This window comes from Chaetodon auriga, chromosome 13 (assembly GCF_051107435.1).
Source record: "Chaetodon auriga isolate fChaAug3 chromosome 13, fChaAug3.hap1, whole genome shotgun sequence".
NCBI lineage: Eukaryota > Metazoa > Chordata > Actinopteri > Chaetodontiformes > Chaetodontidae > Chaetodon > Chaetodon auriga.
Window position 1 is genome coordinate 15,454,165 of NC_135086.1, and position 20,478 is coordinate 15,474,642.

At 42.4% G+C, this 20,478-nt stretch overlaps 2 protein-coding genes across 4 annotated transcripts; both read left to right on the top strand.

Annotated features, from left to right (window-relative positions):
• Positions 1-562: 562 nt before the first annotated feature.
• morc3a (MORC family CW-type zinc finger 3a) lies at positions 563-11,658 on the top strand. Of its 2 annotated transcripts, none has more exons than XM_076747612.1 (19): positions 563-617; positions 1,698-1,770; positions 3,112-3,244; positions 3,566-3,792; positions 4,019-4,187; positions 4,314-4,458; positions 5,198-5,326; positions 5,459-5,578; positions 5,676-5,773; positions 5,945-6,049; positions 6,149-6,277; positions 6,921-6,998; positions 7,134-7,176; positions 7,767-7,877; positions 8,020-8,128; positions 8,274-8,346; positions 8,423-9,509; positions 9,981-10,174; positions 10,307-11,658. In XM_076747612.1, the coding sequence occupies exons 1-19, from the start codon at positions 579-581 to the stop codon at positions 10,479-10,481; spliced, it is 3,237 nt and encodes a 1,078-aa protein (XP_076603727.1). In that variant the 5' UTR covers positions 563-578; the 3' UTR covers positions 10,482-11,658. The 2 variants fall into 2 exon arrangements, with proteins under 2 accessions (XP_076603727.1, XP_076603728.1); XM_076747613.1 differs by having other exon boundaries at positions 8,023-8,128.
• A 1,903-nt stretch (positions 11,659-13,561) lies between these two features.
• On the top strand, positions 13,562-19,891 carry LOC143330975 (uncharacterized). 2 transcript variants are annotated; one of them, XM_076747778.1, is made up of 8 exons: positions 13,562-13,719; positions 13,975-14,084; positions 14,166-14,257; positions 14,384-14,543; positions 17,277-17,412; positions 17,562-17,634; positions 17,711-18,749; positions 19,319-19,891. In XM_076747778.1, exons 4-8 carry the CDS (start codon positions 14,541-14,543, stop codon positions 19,523-19,525), a joined length of 1,458 nt encoding a protein of 485 aa, XP_076603893.1. In that variant the 5' UTR covers positions 13,562-13,719; positions 13,975-14,084; positions 14,166-14,257; positions 14,384-14,540; the 3' UTR covers positions 19,526-19,891. The 2 variants fall into 2 exon arrangements, with proteins under 2 accessions (XP_076603893.1, XP_076603892.1); XM_076747777.1 differs by lacking the exons at positions 13,562-13,719; positions 13,975-14,084; positions 14,166-14,257; positions 14,384-14,543 and adding an exon at positions 16,261-16,803.
• Positions 19,892-20,478: the final 587 nt, after the last annotated feature.

Consider the following 20,478-nt stretch of genomic DNA (forward strand, 5'->3'; position numbering starts at 1 on the left):
TAAATATAGTTATGTAAACACATCCAATCAATATGTATAAGCCACAGTCTTGGTTCCTTGCATTGACACCTGAGTGGTTTCACCTTTGTTTTGGCCAGATTATTAGGAAAGCACTGTTTTGTTGTTTTTCCTAAAAATGTCTAATGTGGAGAATACCACCAGTTTCAGTTTTACGTTGTTTTCACTATGTTACCACTTAACACTCATTTTGTGCCCCCTTGCACAGTTGATGATGTTTAAGCTGTTCATTCTGCTCAGAGGAGATATGAGTTACCATCATCACCATCCATCCTGCTTAACCTGGGAACACACAAGAGCTGCCGTGTTCTTGCAAACCTGTGTTTTCATTGAACAGAAACCTCTATGCTTGCAACACAACAAATTATTATTTGGGTCTTTTGATAGCGTTGGGTTGCGTGGAGGTCTTCGTTCCAACGCAACTGTATTAACAGTGCACCACAGTGCTGTTGCTGTTCTTTACGAGTTCATTTGTATCATTTATTATTATTGTTTAACGAATCTGGCAACCTTGGAAGGAGACCTCACGTGCGTCTTCGCGCTGTCATATTTACAGGAAAATGGCAGCACACAGTGACCGCGGTGTTCCGTTTAGTACGGTGAGTGAAGTTACTCATTTGTTCAGGCAGTTTTGATAGTTAAACCTTGACATGATGTGAACAGTTACAAACAGATAAATTCTCCTCATGTGGACTGTGAGGTGAAATATATTTTGCATGAATGCTGTTTGGGATACGTTGCAGGTCCGTACTCTGCGGAGCTCCTTTAACGTACTGCGCTAGCTAGCAAGTGAACGTTAACGTTAGTGGAGTTAATGGGCGACTAGAAAACGACCACTGACTCTGTAAAATCATTGATCTTTGCAGCGCTGTCGGCCAGTACATCACTACAAACCACGGGATTTGTTGAGGCCAGGGTTCACTTCCGGTTTTCTAGTTAACGAAACTGATGTCTCTCTTGTTACTCCACTTAAAATAATGAATCAAATAATAACACCCGGCTGTGGACGTGTTTAACTGTGCTGTTTTTGTAGTTTGTATTTAAGAAACGGACGTTTTTAAACGTTCGTGCCAACAGTTTTTTTTAGAGACATTTGCCAAGTTCAAATGCCGTTACAGCGCAGTATTTAAGCTTTATGTTGTATCAAATATTCTGTACTTTCTGCTGTTTGTTTCCACTGTTCGTCGCACGGTGGGCTCACTGAAGTGTTAACGCCACACTGCTGTTGTTACATTTACGGGAACAAATTTCACTTTATGTCGGGCACGGGCTGGTCCGTGGGATGCGTTCACAGTCCGTTTTGTGGGGCGTTCATCCCGCCGCCAGTCTCTTTCTCCCAACAATAAGAAGACATTATGCATAGTATATTGATGTTTACATTGGTATGGTTATGAAATACAATGTTCATGATTTTGTTGTAGTTCGAAAGCACCATATGATAAATTAGAAAACACAGAAATGACAAATTAAGCATATTCTAGATTATTACAGATAGAGATGTAAGTATGAACTTTTTGTTTCATTTTTAAATCTCAACCATTTACATTGTTGATGTGCAGCATCTATTTTTGGCACGCTGAGGACTAAAGGAACTGAATTTGAATAGACTGAGATAAAGTATGCAAATAAGGCCACTTTGAACTAACAATGATGTCATTCTTGATGTGCTCCATCTGCAGCTTTGTCCCAAGTACCTTCATACAAATTCTACCAGCCACACCTGGCCCTTCAGTGCCATAGCTGAGCTCATAGGTGAGTCATCATCACATTGTGGTTTATTCAAGTCAAACAGGCTGTCTTACTCAAGTTTCTGTTTTACTACATGTTCCCTGTTCCCTGATTTTCATTAATGTCTCTATTGGATGACATGATTACGATCCCATGATTACTGCATGTACCATTTATTCAGCCTCTGCTCTGCCAACATCTGTGGTCGGGGGCAGTATGTTTTCAGGTTGTCAGTACAAAAGGATGCACATGTCATTCTCATGGGTCATCTCATTTGGCGGTCAAAGAACACTGTGACCTCACAGACCACATTTCTGACCATAACTAAGGCATTCATTCACAAATTTTGACAAAATCTCACACAAATGTCTCATAGGATCAAATAATGAAGTGATGACATTTTACATCCAAAAGGTCAACTTCACAGTGATACTATAATGTTGTGCAAAAGCCTTCTGAAGATTGTGACCATATTTCACACTGGGACAGATACTGAACTGGTGACACTGACTTTGGGTGTCCACCTTGACGGTGGTTATTGTATAGATCTTCTATTCAATGTGTATAATATTACTGTCTGTGTGAAGTAACGCTTTACTGATTACACAATGTTTGCATTACTTTCACCAAAGTAACAACAGAATTCATAGTCTTTGTGAAGTCTTATGCAGCCAACGGAATTACTCGAGCCTAATGAAGGAAGTTTGCGTTGCCAGATTAGTTTTATTCGTCATTCAGCTGCCAATCACAAGGACTCAACAGAAGCCGTATCGTCAGCCCAACTCTGACTGCCTCTGAGGACTCCCTGTGACTCTCTGGTCAGGACCCTTGCCTGTTGGGTCTTCATCTGCCCAATGAACCATTGCCTCCAGAGTCACCTGGGAGTGCAGCCAACAGCTCGGGCTCCTTCACGGCGTAGCCTTCAGTTACATGCAGACAGACCTGCACCCTCCAGCCAGAAGTAAATTGCTCCTTGCGTCTCGCCATCATTGATAACTAAACCACATGCCTCACGTCAGTATTGCCAGCCACTGAGTTAAGGTTTATCTCAGCATTTAAGATCTTATATTCATTAGTTTGATTGTTTTCTTCATCATATACTCTCTACTAAGCATTTTGCTCTAAAATAAGTGTCCGCATTTATCAGCGAGAAATTGTCTGTGTGTGTTCTTTGAAGCAGAAGACAGAGTTTTGTGTATCGGAAAATAATTCCAATTCCCTCTTATGAAACTGATTAATCTGGTTTATTTATTTTCCTTTGAATGAAGGTGGTGACCCAAACTTCAATGAGTGCAAACATGTCATTTTTAAGTAGTTATTCTGACACTGATCGGCTGATTTTTTTATTTAACTGTCTTTTGACAGATAATGCCTTTGATCCAGATGTCAACGCCAGGCAGTTGTGGATTGATAAGACTGTGGTCAACGGACAAGAATGCCTGAGCTTTATGGATAATGGAAATGGACTGGACCATGAAACGATGCATAAGATGCTCAGGTACAGACAATGCTGCTTGGAATTTTTTGCGGAAATGATCGAAAAATATGTTTCTTCACTGGCAACATGTAAATTTCTTTTTCTGAAAAACCAGTGTCATTTTTAATTTTAGTATTTGTGATTCAGACTCTGTTATTTGTTGTATATTTTAATGATTCACTTGATGTTCACATTGCACTGCCAGTACTGGCATACACCACAACGACCACTGCTTAAACCCCTTAAAAAATAATGTTTTAAATGATGCTGCATTTATGAATGAACCATGATGTGATTCATACGTATACTCACTCAAGTTTGTATGCATTTTTCCGCCTCAAGCTTTGGGTACAGTGACAAGACTGCTGTAAATGGTATCGAGCCAATTGGTATGTATGGCAACGGTTTCAAGTCTGGATCCATGCGTCTGGGCAAAGATGCCATCGTCTTCTCCAAGTCAAAGAGTTCCTCATGTGTTGGGATGCTCTCTCAGACCTATCTGGAGGAGATTGGTGCTCAGCAAATAATTGTACCTATTATCTGCTTGGAACAGGGAGAAACAAACAAATATATCCTTTGCCTACTGCATTAAGGCACATTGAATCATGTAAAGCAATGAGATGTAAATATCTTTTTGTTTTATTGGCATTAAAGTATCGTGTTGTCAGCTGAATTGGATAGTTTTGATACATAATGAAATCTGGAATATGATTTGATCCATTTTTTGTTTTAAACAGTCATATTTTCCAGTTATCCTTATTTTTCATTGCAAGTTGTCCTTAACTTCAACTTTACTCAGTGTAAGAGGGGAGCACAAAGCCAGTCTGCAGGACATTCTGAGCTACTCCCCCTTCAAGACACAGGAAGAACTGCTCGTTGAGGTTGATGCCATCAGTTCCTCCTGGTCCACAGAGCCACATCAGACACCAACTGGCACACGGATCATCATCTGGAATCTCCGCCGGTCCGTCTGTGGTCCACGCATACAAAGATGCTCACATACCATTTTTGGCTGTTTTGAGATGAGACTGCAGATAACTCATTGTAAGAGAGGCCCATTCCCATGTACTGTTTGTTTTGTTTTTCATAGCACATCTACTGGAACAACTGAGTTTGATTTTGAGACGGACCGTTACGATATCCGAATTCCATCTGATGTCTACGAGTCAATGAATGACCCATCCCAACATCCAGGAGTCACATCATACATCCCTGAGAGTGTTTACTCACTGCGGGTAAGGAGCAATTTATGCCTTATCCACACTCAGTCACTCATTAACAAGTATGGCGTTTGCTGATATGTTGCCGGTGGTTTTCCAACTTGCAACAGGAAAAAGTAAAAGCCAGTTTAAAGCAGAGATTCTCGACAAGACGAACCCGTTTTCAAACGCTGCACAGTGAAGTTGCAGCAGTGTAAACTCCCCTGTCTCAGCTACAGTCAGGTTTTAGAACGTCCCAGACCACATTCTTTTGCAAGTAGTTACGCGTTTCAACGCGTCACATCATGATTTCTTTTGCGTAAACTCAACTTAATCAAAGGTCCCCCAAGAACACCTCAACTTCCAGCGCCTCGGTATTCACTCATTCTGTATTTTTCAGTAAAGTAGTAGGTGTGGTTTTAAGAATTTGTAAGTAAGTAAATTTGCTTTTTTGTTGAAAAACCATACCAGGCACAACTTATTCCAAGCAGATTATTTTTGTGTATCATAAAACATGTCTGGAGGGGGTCAGTGCGAACTAAAAATGGCCTCAAAATAGACTTTTTTTTTTTTTCCTTTTGCATTATTATTTAAGCTGAACCACTTGTTTTCAGTTGTAGCCATTTGCTTGTGGGTATGCTGTAGTTGCACGTGTGTGCAAGAGAAAAAGGCAATATAGTTCATTCACTGTTTTTGTGATACTGACTTTCATATCACTTCCCATTTATGAGTTTATGAGTAACTCAATTGATGCTTGTGTTTTTAATGGTCGTAGGCGTATTGCAGCATTCTCTACCTGAAGCCTCGGATGCAGGTCATGATACGTGGTCAAAAGGTGAAAACTCAGCTCATTACTAAGAGTCTGGCCTACGTCGCAAAGGACCACTACAAGCCCATTTTCCTCGTATCCTTTCAAATGCCTTATTATTCTCGTTGGTTTCAATTATGTGTTAATGTGTTTCATTGGGGATGTTTTGTATGTGCGTGGAAAGTGTTTATGTGACTGTTCTTGGGCTTTCCTTAAATATTATTTCAGAGCCAACGAGTTCCTATCACTTTCGGTTATAACACCAAAAGCAAAGACCAGTATGGAGTTATGATGTATCACAAGAATCGGCTCATCAAAGCCTACGAACGTGTGGGCTGTCAGCTTAAGGTGAGTTTTTGTTGTTTTCTGTTTGTTTAATGCACATATTTCCACAGGTTTCTAAATGTTTTCATCTTCCATGCTTATGAATCTTTGCCTTCTGCAGGCCAATAACAAAGGTGTTGGCGTCATTGGGGTCATAGAGTGTAACTTTCTCGATCCAACCCACAACAAACAGAGCTTTATGGAGACAGATAAGTACAGGTAATGGCACCAGTGCCACTTCCGAGCTTTGATCACGTTTGTGTGATTATGGTCTAAATGGGTTTATGTCAGTTTGACTCTTTTACACAAAATCTATTTTTATTATCATTTTACTGGATAATTGGTCAACATGGGGCCAGAAATGCAGAAGTTCTTCATTTCCCGTTACAGGAAAACTATGAGCAGTTTGGCAGTCAAACTGGAGGACTACTGGAAGGAAATCCGCCACAAGAGAGACACAGAGGATCCAAACAGCATACCAGTGGAAGATGCTATGTCAGTACCCTTTGCAGTGACAGACATGTATTCTACACGTGTATTTTTCTAATCATACTGTCTACATTCTCTGATACATGTCTCTATATATGTCCTCAGGAAGCGACCGGATCAGAACTGGGTGCAGTGTGATGAGTGTTTGAAATGGCGCAAACTCCCTGATGGGATCGACGTCAGCAAGCTGCCAGATAAATGGTACTGCCACAGGAACCCTGACCCTCAGTTCAGGTACGCAGAGCATCGAATTAAAATGGAAGTCTGTCTGTCTGTCTGTCTGTCTGTCTGTCTGTCTGTCTGACTGTCTGACTGTCTGTCTGCCTGTCTGTCTGTCTGTGCATGTCTGTCCATCGATTTTCCGACTACCGTTCATCCAATCGACTTCACACTCAGCAGGTGTCTTGCCCTCTTGTTGATCAGAGTAATGCACAAATTAATATTAGGGTATTAACTTTAACCTCCTGCGACCCCGTGTCTTCACATGGTGACATTAAATGTTGTGCCATCTAAGCCTAATGTTACTCTACACTTCAGAGTTTATCAGTGAAGTATATGAACTACACTGCAGACTGGAGTCCATTAGGAGTGACAAACACACACATAGATCAGTGTTTTTCTGCTCGTCTTCTAAAACTCTGCATCCTGCTACAAAAGTATACTGTGACTAGGGGAGAAGGGAAGGTTTGAGTAGTGAAGTGGTGTGACCACAAACCAATTAGTAGTTAGTACTCTAGAAGCTTCTTGGATAAGAGGCAAAGTGTGTATTGATTATTGATATCCAGGCATTTGTTCAAAAATGGTTGTACCCAAACACAGCTGAGACTCAGTGGACGTTTGCTAATGTTTTCAGTCTTCATGTAATTTGCTCTCCCAGGAACTGCCAGGTGGAACAGGAGCCTGTGGACTCTGATGATGACATGCGACCTTCATACCGCAAGACCTACAAATTACAGTGAGTCCCATTGCAGTACTCAATAACAATTGTACATTGTTGTGTTAAGGTGCCAAAATTAGACTTAATGTGTTAATAGAGAATTCTAAATGACGTGACTTGCCTTACCTTACCTCTGTGATTTATTGTTTACAGAGAAAAGAAAGACAAACAGAATCGTGAGGCGAAGAGGCAAAAGGTACGGACAGCGTCTGCTCGAAATCACCAGCCATTTTTCTACCTGCTGTTGCTATTTTCTACTCATGGTACATGTGACACCTCCTCGCAGTTTGGAAAAAATAGATTTTTTTTCTAATAATATTGATTGGGGATGCCCAGACTGAAGGGATATTTCGAATTGCTCGGTACGAGAAATTTAATGAAATCATTCAAAACACAAACTACATGTGTTCATTTGCGTGTATTGCTTAATGGCAGGCTAAGTCAGTCTTACATTTGATTGTATGTTTAATTATTGTTGACTAATGTGTGTAAACTTTCCACCGTATTAACAGTGATTACATAACCTTGGAAATAAATGCGTGCACATCACGGGTGTGCTCTGGTACTTAAACAAATAGCAATACGCCTTTGAACAGGATTGACTTACAGCCTAAGTTCCACTGTCACCTGGCGGAGAGCCGAATATACTGAAAAGCAGTTAAACTGATGTACACTGTTATACAAGCTCAGCAATCTATCAAAAAAATGTTACTCCTAGTATTGATTTCTGATTCCATAAAGGTTAACACATGGGTAACAGTTCTTTTGGGATTTTTTTTTTTCAAGGATGAGGAGGATCGAAAGCGTAAGGAAGAGCAGTTTTTGGCTGAGCTCGCCAGGACAAAGCAGGACCTTGAACAGCAGCAAGAAAGCCTGAAACGGATGCAGCGTCAAACCGTATGTTTTCCATTTGACACCAAGGGAGTGATGACTAAAGCTAAAGATAATATTGTTAATGGGAGTTTCAATACATTCAGTTGCAGAAGGTGGTTATGGGTTAAAAATATGAATCATCTTTTCTTTTGGTTGTTCTTCTCAGCAGCCTGCCCGTTCTCCCTCCACCCCCACTACCCGAAGGAGTAGGCTGAATACTGAGTCACCAAAAGGGGATGCCGCAAGTCCTAAATCCACCACCATTTCACAAGCTGGTAAGAAATATTGCTATTTCTGTGTGTGTGTGTGTGTGTGTGTGTGAGAGAGAGAGAGAGAGAGAGAGAAAGAAAGAGAGAGAGAGAGAGACCGAGAAAAAGAAAGTTTGAGAGATTCTAAAATTTCTGTTTGCTTTCTCTCTAGCTTGCAGCCCCTCCAGTAGCAGTGACATCCCAGTTATTTCTCATGTATACTCACTGTCAACAGGCCCCCTGAGGTATGATTTTTAGCTTAAATGCATCAATTATACTTTGTTTAAGTAGCATATTAACTACGATTTGTGTGTAATCCAGGGGGAAAAGAACAAAGCCTGCTACTCCACAGCAAACACCCAAAAGACCCAAAGTTAATGGCTTCCATTTGGGCATCTCGGATTCATCGACACCAGTGGATGTGAGCCCACGGAGCTCCCCATCAGTGCCTGTTATTGATGATGGTGATGATGACACTGATGATGACATTTTCATCTTGGAGACTGCCAGTACCCCTAAGCCACAAAAGCCAGGCTTTGATTGTACTAAAGTGAAGACAGAGCAAGAGCAAAGTGACGTCAGCATGCCGATGGAGCGCAGCGAAGATGCTGCTCTGGATGCCACTTTGGAGGCGAATGTTGCAGGAACAGTCTCTCCAGGGCTGGTGGATGTGGGAACCAGTCCCTGCCCAGCACCCCCCACAACGGTGGCCACCACCACCACTCAGACAGAAGTACCCAGAGTGAAGAAGGAAGAGGAGGACCAAAGTCAAACTGAAGGGGAAGAGAGGGCAGGGCAGAGTGGTAAAGAACAGAGTTCAGGTGTGGACATCAATATGTGTTCAGAGCAAAGAGTCATTAAACAAGAGAGCAGTGGAGACACTGGTGAGAATCAAGGAAAGCAGACGTTGCAGGAAGGAGTGACATGTCATCTGGATGGGGAAGACGATGCTGGACCCTCCTGTGCAGATGATAAGAGAGGCTCTCCACTTCACCACCCCAGTATGACTGACATTCAGGAACAGCAAGACCAGCTCGTAGAGCTCATGCAGGCTACAGCCCAGGAGAGAGACAGCTTCAAAGAGCAGGTCCATGAGCTTCGCTGCCAACTGCAAGACATGCAGAGCAGACTGCAGGAGCTGTCGCAGATCAATGTAAAGAAGGAGTGTTCTCACCAGGCCAGCCAGACGGAGGAAACGCAGGGAGAGAAGGACTACAAGAGTCTGTTTGAGAAGGCCAAACAGAAAGTCGATGAATTGATTAAGGACAAAGAGGCTTTACTGGCAGCCACTGAGACCAGGCCCAGTGCTGCCCAAGGTGAGGACACTGATGAGATTGCACTTCAGGTGGACGGTCTGCTGCGGGAACTGGATCAAAGAAACAAGGAGAGGGATGAACTGCGCTCACAGGTCAGTGTTCCAGCTGTATTTAAAGTACAAGACTGACGATACTCTGCATATGTCTGATTGTCAACAAATCCCACAAATAGACTAAGATACACAAATGTGTGCTTTGAATTACTGGAAAAGGCTCAATTATTTCCTAAAACACAAAGAGATTGTTTGTTACACCTGCCTCAGAGTCTGCTTCCTCTCGACAACCTCACACTGATTATGATAAATCAAACATATATGGACAAGACATTTATACCCGACAATTCCAAACATCTGTCTGAGCACTTTAGGTAAAAGAAAGTAGCTATTAAAGAGTGATGAAAGGTTGTATGGTTATATATTGCCATTGTCTTTTGCATCATTTGCCCTCTCTGTATATAAACTTTGTTAGCTACACCATGTGGATTTTTGTGAACGTTTATACTTTTTGTTTTATTGATGTTTATGTTCTTTCCTTCTGGGATTCGCTGTGTGCAACGCCACCAGTTGACCAGTGTGGAGGAGGAAAGGGCAAACCTGGCATCCCAGTGTGAAGAGCTCAGGATGAGCCTGCAGCAGCAGAGAGAAGAGGGAAGCACAACTCCACACAGAGCCGCTGATTCTTCTGTACAGTCGGATCGAGCGGCGGCAGGAGGGACGGCGGCCTCTGGCACACATTCAAGCTCAGACGCATCGGGAAGGTTGGATTGTTGGAAAATTGCTTTTCATGTTTGAATCATCACTATCTGACAAAGCCATGTATGAAAGCAGCAACCCTGCAGAATAATGATGTAAATATGATTTTTCGCTCTGTGTGTCTCTCCTCCCCTCAGTTTGATTGAGCTTCGGCACAACATCGGCCGCCTTCTCGTCTCCTTCGTGCCTGCGCTGGACCTGTGCCAAGTCAATTATGAGTGTAATGTAATCGATGAGATCCTAGAACAGGTTCTCTCCAATATGGAGTCTGCTACATCAGTGGGGTCGAGGGTTGGAGCACTAAATAAATAAATTGTGGCACCCCTCCTGTAAATAATGAATACAGATATCAACGTGTGTACATGTTTACAGATTTTATATTAATATATAGTAAATACAACACACTATGACCTACTTTCTTTATCTTAACAGATGGCAGTTGGAGAAAAAATAATGTCAATAATACCTTAACAATAATAATAATAATGATGGTATACATAAGTTGATGTCATAAAACATTCACTTTGCTCTTAAGTTTCTGGGCAGAATGATGGAAGTAATCCATTTATCAGGCAACTGTTTGATATGGGTTTTCCAAACGAACTGCAAACCAATGCTGTTCGTGGTTCTTTGACTCACAATGATGGCTGACTATTTTCTCTTTGTTTTGTATTGAAAAATATTATGTATTGAGTTTGTCAAATATATTTTTATATTTCTCAACTTTGTTCTGTTGTTAAATGCTCTGTGGAACATTATCCTTGTCATCCCTCTGATAGGAAAAGCAGTGTAGAAGGTAGGGCATGTAGGAGTCATACAAACTGAAACTGAGATTGTGATGATGAAGTTTTTGCGGTGTCTGTTGTGTTAATCTTTATTTTTTGGGGAAGGCAGATGAAGATCAAGCTCTGTTTTGCAAGAGTGAACTGAGAACAAATGACTTATTCAGTATCACAAGAAAACCAGCAAACACACAAAACAATCATCACACATTCACTCATACATTAGCAAATAATAGAAATATTAGCAAGCCATTTCCATCCTGGGAGAAGAGGTGGAGGTAGTGGAGAGCTACAAATACCTGAGTTCACCTTGACAACAGACCTGAGGCTGTCTACAGGAAGGAACAGAGTAGAGTCTTGAGGAAGCTTAGGTCCTTTAATGTGTCCAGAAAGACGTTTCAGATCTTTAACTAGTTTGTTGTTTCAAGTGCAATTTCCTTTGCAGCCATCTGTTTGGCCAGCAGCATCAGAGCCAGTGACTCTAAGAAACTGACTAAGCTGATGAAGGCCAGCTCTGCATGGTCTACTAATCATCACCAGACAGCAGAGTGTTTTCAACTGGAGGCTTCTTCACGCGGCTGTAGTAAGGACTGCAGCAGAAAGTCATTCCTACTCTCTGCAGTAATGCTGTACAATGACTCCCATCTGTGCAAGGAGAGGCTTACCTTCTGAGGGAATTTGCACATTAAACCTTAATTTGCACTGTGAGCTCTCATCGTATTTTTTTCTTTTCTTTTTATTTAACCTAAACCTGTATTTTGTATGTGGTCTATATATTTTTTAAATAGACTGTTTTCTTACCTACCTCATGTCAGCTTACTGTAAGCTAAGAGTGTTTGTGAATTGCTGCTGCAATACTGCAGTTTCCCTTTGAGGATTTAATTAATAATTATTACATGTTCCCTGCATGACTGAGTCGTGTTATTATGAGAACTTAAATAGCTGATACTTTTATCACCATTACGTCATTATTTCGAGTCGGTTGAAAAAAATAGAACGTCCCCCATAGTGACCGCCTCTTCCGCATTTTCGTCCAATCACTGTAGCCTACTCGACCGGAAGTTTTGAACAAATGGTACGCGCTAGTGATGGGCACGCCAGTTCATTTAGACGTACTGAATCACTAGAATCAGTTCACTAGAAAGATTCGTTCAAAAGATTCGTTCACTGAATCACCGAATCATTCAGTGCTTGGCAGGAGGAGCCTGCGACTCCTGAACTGATATACGGCTGAACGGTTCAAGTTTCAGTTCAGTGCACAACTTCCAGGACCGGGAGACGAGAGTGTTGTGACTGTGTTGCTTTGACAAACACATTTGTAAATATAAAACTATATATAACTATATTATAAATCATGATGTTTTAAGTGTCCTGTCCTATGGTATGCTATTTAACTGGTCTACTCGGCAAATTGGGCTCAGTGAGTGATCCGTTCACTGAACGTATACCCCACAGTACATTCAGTGAGGGATTCACACTGAATATGCACCGTTCCCTCGCAAATTGTCGCAATGAGATGATCAGACAGTCATGCGTTTTCTCAAACTGCGGGTTTTATACACTATTTGTTACATGCTGTGTCCTACTGTACTGTTGTTGCGGTGGCAAATTTAGCAGAGTTTAAAAAAAAGTTAGTTTTCTCCGAGGTACACTTGAACACAACACACCCCCATCTCCCTCCGTCGCTCCTCATTACTGCCAGCATAACGTTTTAAGTTTGTTTATCTGGAAACTAAATCTGTTAAAACAACGGGGAACAACGGTCGCCATGAAAGTGTATCCCTCAGAGGAAAATGATTCAGGAGAGTGTAGTTCACTGAGTGATTTATATGGCAAGCCGTTCCTGCCAGAAATACGCCACATTCAGTCGCGTTTCAACTTCATTACGGCGTAAAAAACAGCGTTCTTTTGCGCATTACGGTGTAAAAAACGGCGTAAAATCTGAAAAAACGGCGTTTTTTTACGCCGTAATGAAGTTGAAACGTGACTGAATGTGGCGTATTTCTGGCAGGAACAGCTTGCCACGGATTCATGCGTCGGTGACGCGACGCAGTCGGCGCGCGCGGTCCCTCCCTCAAGCGATTCGTTCGTTTCTCAGTTCAGTTGAACTGTCAGCACCACAGTCAGAGTGAGTGCAGATGGAGGAATGAATGCATCTGGTTTATGAAGGGATCAACCTTTTAATGACGTGTGTGTGTAAGCCTGCGTTCATGCATTAGTCTAGGACAGGAACAGTACAACACAAGGCAAAGCAAATGTTTCTTTGCCTGTGTGCATGAATTTGACCATAAAAGCAAACTTCATGGTTGCAGTTTTAAGGGTAAATGTGCAGACCCACAGAAGAAAACGTCTGACATCAATGTTGAATTTCCATACCAACCTATTTGATAGGACATTAATTCGGGGCCTTTGCCAGGCCCTTAAATGGATGAATGTGTCACACTGGATTTACCAAACAGCACTTATTTAGTAATCAGATTTTTACACATTTAAGCTTTTGGTTCTGCAGACTTAGCAATGTAAAAGCTGTGAAAGATAATGATTTCCTATAATGTTCTGTATGAGCTTTTTACATTTCTCCAATGACCCTTTGCCCAGATGTGGATGCAGCTGTGGAGGGTAGAGACGGGCCCAGACGGGAAGGCGGCGGTGGTGGAGGTGGTGGTGAAGCTCAATGAGTCGAAGGAGCCTGAGCAGGCCGCCATGTTCCAGGAAGATGAAGATGCTCAGCTCAACATAGAGAGCTGGTCTGTGGTGAAGACACTAAGGTACTCAGGTTCAGTCCTATCAAGACAATTTCTACCTCATTACCATTGAGGCTAATGACTCTTAGGCTGTCTTCTGACTGACAATGGCATGGTGTCAAAAATCAGCCTCCATATTCATTTCTGATGTCATCACTGGGCACAGTTGGTACAGTGTGGGGACCTGTCAAAACAAGCAGATCTTGCTTAACTTTTTCCTTAATGCAATTCACAAGTGCACTTTCCTGATAGATGACTTGCCATTTGATTTGTCTTCAGGGGACACATAGAGGATGTGTAGGACATCTGCTGGACGCGGGATGGAAACTGGAGATTGGAGAAAACATCATAAATACCACCTACATCTTCTCCAGGACAGGCCTTAAAAGGTAACTTTGGTGGCATGTTGTGCTCTTGTCAGTGCTGGATAAATTAGCTGGCAGCTGTACACATCTGTGTGTGTGTTTCAGGCCTATCGCTCACTTACCGTGTTCAACGAAAGCTACACTGGCTGTGCGCTGCTGCCCTGTATACTTTGAACTGAGGACCAAGAAGGGAGAAGGTGAGGACATGCGCTGCATTAGTTCACAGACAAGAATGATAATGAAGGCCTTCCTTTTTATTGTATGCACCCTTTTATGTTTTACTTGTATGTGCTCTTTATTCTTCCTCCCTTTCTCTTCTGCAGATGGTTCCGTTCAGGCTCTTCCTGATGTATTCCAGTTGCCGTACCGTATGGTGTTTGCTGTGGCGTCCGAGGACTCCATCTTCTTGTACGACACCCAGCAGGCCCTTCCGTTCGGCCTGGCGTCCAATATCCACTACCACACACTCAGCGACCTTTCATGGTAGGCTAGGCCCATTCAGTAGATTTAAAATGTATTTATTTTTTGGACTTTTGTCCACGTTTCTCACAGTTAACATGTAGGTTAACCAGTTAACTTACCACTTTGCAGGGCTAATTTCTGAGCAGACTAACATTAATCACTGTGATTAGTCTTTGCTGACATTACAGTGATACAATAAACATACAACAGTGAAACATGATGGAATACAGAGGGAATTGAGTTGTTGTGCTACATGAACCTTTTAGAATAACTGCAAACAGCTATTTATGCGGCCTATGGCAGAAACACATAGCAGGGGGTGAGCGGGAAGAAGAGGAAGTTGAAACAAATCAGTAAATTCAAAATAAAATCTGAAACTAAAGGGTTATGAACACAAAGAACTCAGCATAACAAGTAAAGTATTTAGTTTCTTTCAGGGGAGGTGGAGCAATGGTAGGGGAAGTATTACATCCCTCCTGTAAACGAACTGATTGTGGTGTGACCTCTCCTGGTTAATGTTGGCCCAATTATGGCCTTTTGTAAAAGCTTGTAGTTGCACCTGATTGGTGCCTTTGTCATTGGTACCATGTTGATTTCGCTCCTTTCAATGGGCTCCATCATTAACGACAAGCCACCACACACCCTTCTATGAAAATGGATGACGGGTGAAAATGTCCAAAACACGAGTTGTTTTTTGGGCGACTTTATACAGTCAAGCCCAAAATTATTCATACCCCTGGCAAATTTTGACTTAAAGCTACTTTTATTCAACCGGGAAATGACACAGGCGTCTCCCAGAAGATAGTAAGACGGCGTACAAGAGGCGTCATTGTGGAAAAAATATTTCTCAGCTTTTATTTACATTTGAACAAAAAGTGGCATGTCCAAAATTATTTGCAAACTGTCACGGTCTATTGGAAAATCCACAGTTGTATATCATTCCAAATAGTCCAAGCTGTTCTAAAGCATCCTAATTACCCTGATTCATTGGGAACAACTCAAGAGGTGACAAACAGCAGCTCTCTGCAATTGGTTTGTGGACAGTCGTGGCTAAGACAAAGGAGTTCACTGAGGACCTGCAGCTGCACATCATGGCTGCTCACAAGTCAGGAAAGGGCTATAAGGCCATATCTAAATGTTTTCAGGTTCCAGTGGCTACAGTGCCATGTATTATTAAAAAAGACGTTGGAAAATCTCAGAGGATGTGGTCAGAAGCCAAAAGTGACACCTGTGCTGGCCAAGAGGATAGTGAGAGAGGTGAAAAAAGAATACAAGGATCACCACCAAGGCCATCCTGGTGAATCTGGGCTCCGCTGGTGGCAACGTCTCAAGGCAGACAGTCCAAAGGACACTACACACTGCAGACCAAGGAGGACACCACTTCTCCGGATAAGACACACAAAAGCCTGCTTGGCCTTTGCAAATGCTCATCTGGACAAAGAAGAAGACTTCAGGTCATCTGTTTTATGGCCAGGTGAAACAAAAATTGAATTGTTTGGCCACAATAATGTATCCTCCATTTGGGGTTTAAAAAAAAAAAAAAAGAGAGAGAAGCCACTGTCACCTGGTGGAGAGCCGAATATACTGAAAAGCAGTTACCGTATTTTCTGGCCATTTTTTTCATAGTTTGGCTGGTCCTGCGACTTATAGTCAGGTGCGACTTATATATCAAAATATATTTAATTCAACATGTTTTTAAATGTTAATTCATACTGACTGACATGAACCAAGAAGTAAGCATTACCGTCTACAGCCGCGAGAGGGCGCTCTAGGCTCGTGACAACTAAATGCTGCTCCTGTGAACCACGGAACAAACAAAATGCCCCCAAAAAGAAAATCCTACTCTGCACATTACAAACTGCAGGTAGTAAAATATGCAACCGAGAACGGTAATCGAGCTTCAGAAAGAAAGTTTGGAGTGAGTGAGAAACTTGTGAGGGACTGGCGGAAAGCAGAGGCTACTCTTACTGCAATGAAGAAAACAAAGAAAGCTAATCGCGGCCTGAAAGCAAGATGGCCAGAGCTGGAGGAACGAGTGCACAGATGGGCGCTGGAACAACGTGCTGCCGGGAGAGGCTTGTCAACGGTGCAGTTACGTCTCCACGCTCTAGTAGTTGCTAAAGAGATGAATATAAATGGCTTTGCATGCGGGCCTTCTTGGTGTTACCGCTTCATGCAACGCAACCGCCTGTCCATCAGAGCACGGACAACGGTGTGTCAGGAGCTGCCAGCTGACTTTCAATCCGAGGTCGACAGTTTCCGTGAGTTCGTTGAAAAGCAGGTAACCGGACATAACGGGCCACCGGATCATATTATCAACATGGACGAGGTCCCCCTGACGTTTGACTGTTGTATAGTTGAATAACTGTTAATGTGTTACGTTAACACACCGGACACCGATTCAGCCTGTTGTTCTGTGTGCTGTTGTATAGTTGATTAACTTGGCTTTTCAGATTAAATGTCTGTTCTTGGTCTTGGATGTTGTGAAATAAATTTCTGCGACTTATGGTCCAGTTCGACTTACTTATGTTTTTTCCTCGTCATGACAATTTTTATTGACTGATGGCTGATCAAAAAGACTGTTGATACCAGCCAGAATGGTTCATAGTCGATGAGCAATCTATATGGGTGGCAAAAAAAATGTGATTCCTAGTATTGATTTCTGATTCCACAAAGGTCAACACGTGGGTAACAATTCTTTTGTAATTTTTATTTTTATTTATTTATTTATTTATTTATTTATTTTTTGTCAAGGATCAGGAGGATCGAAAACATAAGGAGGAGCAGGACCTTGAACAGCAGCAAGAAAACCTGAAACGGCAGAAGTGTCAAACCTTATGTTTTCCATTTGACACCAAGGGACCTATATCCACCATCATTTCACAAGCCGGTAAGAAAGATTGTTCTTTCTGTGTGTGTGTGTGTGTGTGTGTGTGTGTGTGTGTGTCTGTGAGAGAGAGAGAGAGAGAGAAAGAAAGAGAGAGACTGAGAAAAAGAAAGTTTGAGAGATTCTAAAATTTCTCTTTGCTTTCTCTCTAGCTTGCAGCCCCTCCAGTAGCAGTGACATCCCAGTTATTTCTCATGTATACTCACTGTCAACAGGCCCCCTGAGGTATGATTTTTAGCTTAAATATATCAATTATACTTTGTTTAAGTAGCATATTAACTACGCTTTGTGTGTAATCCAGGGGGAAAAGAACAAAGCCTGCTACTCCACAGCAAACACCCAAAAGACCCAAAGTTAATGGCTTCAATTTGGGCACCTCAGATTCATCAACATCAGTGGATGTGAGCCCACGGAGCTCCCCATCAGTGCCTGTTATTGATGATGGTGATGATGACATTTTCATCTTTAAGACTGCAAGTACCCCTAAGCCACAAAAGCCAGGCTTTGATTGTACTAAAGTGAAGACAGAGCAAGAGCAAAGTGACGTCAGCATGCCGATGGAGTGCAGCGAAGATGCTGCTCTGGACGCCACAGGGCCGGCGCATGTGGGAACCAGTCCCTGCCCAGCACCCCCTACAACGGTGGCCACCACTAGTCAGACACAAGTACCCGGAGTGAAGAAGGAAGAGGAGGACCAAAGTCAGACTGAAGGGGAAGAGAGGGCAGGGCAGAGTGGTAAAGAACAGAGTTCAGGTGTGGACATCAATGTCTGTTCAGAGCAAAGAGTCATTAAACAAGAGAGCAGTGGAGACACTGGTGAGAATCAAGGAAAGCAGACGTTGCAGGAAGGAGTGACATGTCGTCTGGATGGGGAAGACGATGCTGGACCCTCCTGTGCAGATGATAAGAGAGGCTCTCCACTTCACCACCCCAGTATGACTGACATTCAGGAACAGCAAGACCAGCTCGTAGAGCTCATGCAGGCTACAGCCCAGGAGAGAGACAGCTTCAAAGAGCAGGTCCATGAGCTTCGCTGCCAACTGCAAGACATGCAGAGCAGACTGCAGGAGCTGTCGCAGATCAATGTAAAGAAGGAGTGTTCTCACCAGGCCAGCCAGACGGAGGAAACGCAGGGAGAGAAGGACTACAAAAGTCTGTTTGAGAAGGCCAAACAGAAAGTCGATGAATTGATTAAGGACAAAGAGGCTTTACTGGCAGCCACTGAGACCAGGCCCAGTGCTGCCCAAGGTGAGGACACTGATGAGATTGCACTTCAGGTGGACGGTCTGCTGCGGGAACTGGATCAAAGAAACAAGGAGAGGGATGAACTGCGCTCACAGGTCAGTGTTCCAGCTGTATTTAAAGTACAAGACTGACGATACTCTGCATATGTCTGATTGTCACGAATCCCACAAATAGACAAAGATAACAGTTTCTTTCTGAATTCCCAGCCTGAAGTCGGTGTTCACCCCAAGCCCATTTGATCTTATTGAGGAATTTTTAAAAACATTACACAAATGTGTGCTTTGAATTACTGGAAAAGGCTCAATTATTTCCTAAAACACAAAGTGGACTTCTGAGCTGAGATTATTTGTTACACCTGCCTCAGAGTCTGCTTCCTCTCGACAACCTCACGCTGATTATGATAAATCAAACATATATGGACAAGACATTTATACCCGACAAATCCAAACATCTGTCTGAGCACTTTAGGTAAAAGAAAGTAGCTATTAAAGAGTGATGAAAGGTTGTATGGTTATATATTGCCATTGTCTTTTGCATCATTTGCCCTCTCTGTATATAAACTTTGTTAGCTACACCATGTGGATTTTTGTGAATGTTTATACTTTTTGTTTTATTGATGTTTATGTTCTTTCCTTCTGGGATTCGCTGTGTGCAACGCCACCAGTTGGCCAGTGTGGAGGAGGAAAGGGCAAACCTGGCATCCCAGTGTGAAGAGCTCAGGATGAGCCTGCAGCAGCAGAGAGAAGAGGGAAGCACAACTCCACACAGAGCCGCTGATTCTTCTGCACAGTCGGGTCGAGCGGCGGCAGGAGGGACGGCGGCCTCTGGCACATTTTCAAGCTCAGATACATCGGGAAGGTTGGATTGTTGAAAAAAACGATTTCCTTTCATGTTGTTTGAATCATCACTGTAGAAGCCGCATTTAAGTGTTTATGTTGTACATTAATTACTTAATTTGTTCTATTTTGTGGAATTGCTTGAGTGTGCATCCTCGACAGGTAGTGACGGTGCCACCCTGTAAATGGTAGAGCATGACGGGGAGAGGGCAGCCCAGCAGATACCGTCACTGACCACCTGGTCTGTGGATAGAGCAAACGTGCTGTGCGTGGCGCTTGCACTTGAAACCTGCTGCGGCCTGTTCCCTTTGTCTTGCTGTTGAAATAATATATGGTCTTTAAAACATTTACATCTTTATTTTGTATTTTCTTTTATTTACAATAAATAACTGGCAACAGTCAAACTCTCTCATTGGATTCTTTTTGGACACAAACTGTGAGTCTGACACTGCATCACCTGCATTCTCCATGTGGCACAAACATATAGGAAAATAGGATTTAGGGATTAAAGGAAAATCAAAAAACTGTCTTTTGCCACTACAATCACTATCTAACAAAACCAGCGATGAGATCCTAGAACAGGTTCTCTCCAATATGGAGTCTGCTGCATCAGTGGGGCCGGGGGTTGGAGCAATAAATAAATAAATTGTGGCACCCCTCCTGTAAATAATGAATACAGATACCAATGAGTTATTAAGCTGGATTATTTTGAACGTGTGTACATGTTTACAGATTTTATATAGTAAATACAATGCACAATGACCTACTTTCTTTATCTTAACAGACGGCAGTTGGAGAAAAAAATAATGTCAATAATACCTAAAATAATAATAATAATAATGCCTAATAATCATGGTATACATAAGTTGATGTCATAAAACATTCACTTTGCTCTTAAGTTTCTGGGCAGAATGATGGAAGTAATCCATTTATCAGGCAACTCTTTGATGTGGGTTTTCCAAACAAACTGCAAACTATTTCCTCTTTG

Bases quoted from the DNA above. Each gene is read 5' to 3' on its own strand.
- morc3a (XM_076747612.1), top strand. From the start codon at position 579: ATGGCAGCACACAGTGACCGCGGTGTTCCGTTTAGTACG. The intron at 4,188-4,313 runs GTCCGTCTGTGG...TGTTTTTCATAG, and splicing joins ATCATCTGGAATCTCCGCCG to CACATCTACTGGAACAACTG. The intron at 6,278-6,920 runs GTACGCAGAGCA...TTGCTCTCCCAG, and splicing joins AACCCTGACCCTCAGTTCAG to GAACTGCCAGGTGGAACAGG.
- LOC143330975 (XM_076747777.1), top strand. From the start codon at position 16,342: ATGCCCCCAAAAAGAAAATCCTACTCTGCACATTACAAACTGCAGGTA. The intron at 16,804-17,276 runs GTAACCGGACAT...TTTTTTGTCAAG, and splicing joins GTGAGTTCGTTGAAAAGCAG to GATCAGGAGGATCGAAAACA. The intron at 18,750-19,318 runs GTCAGTGTTCCA...CAACGCCACCAG, and splicing joins GGGATGAACTGCGCTCACAG to TTGGCCAGTGTGGAGGAGGA.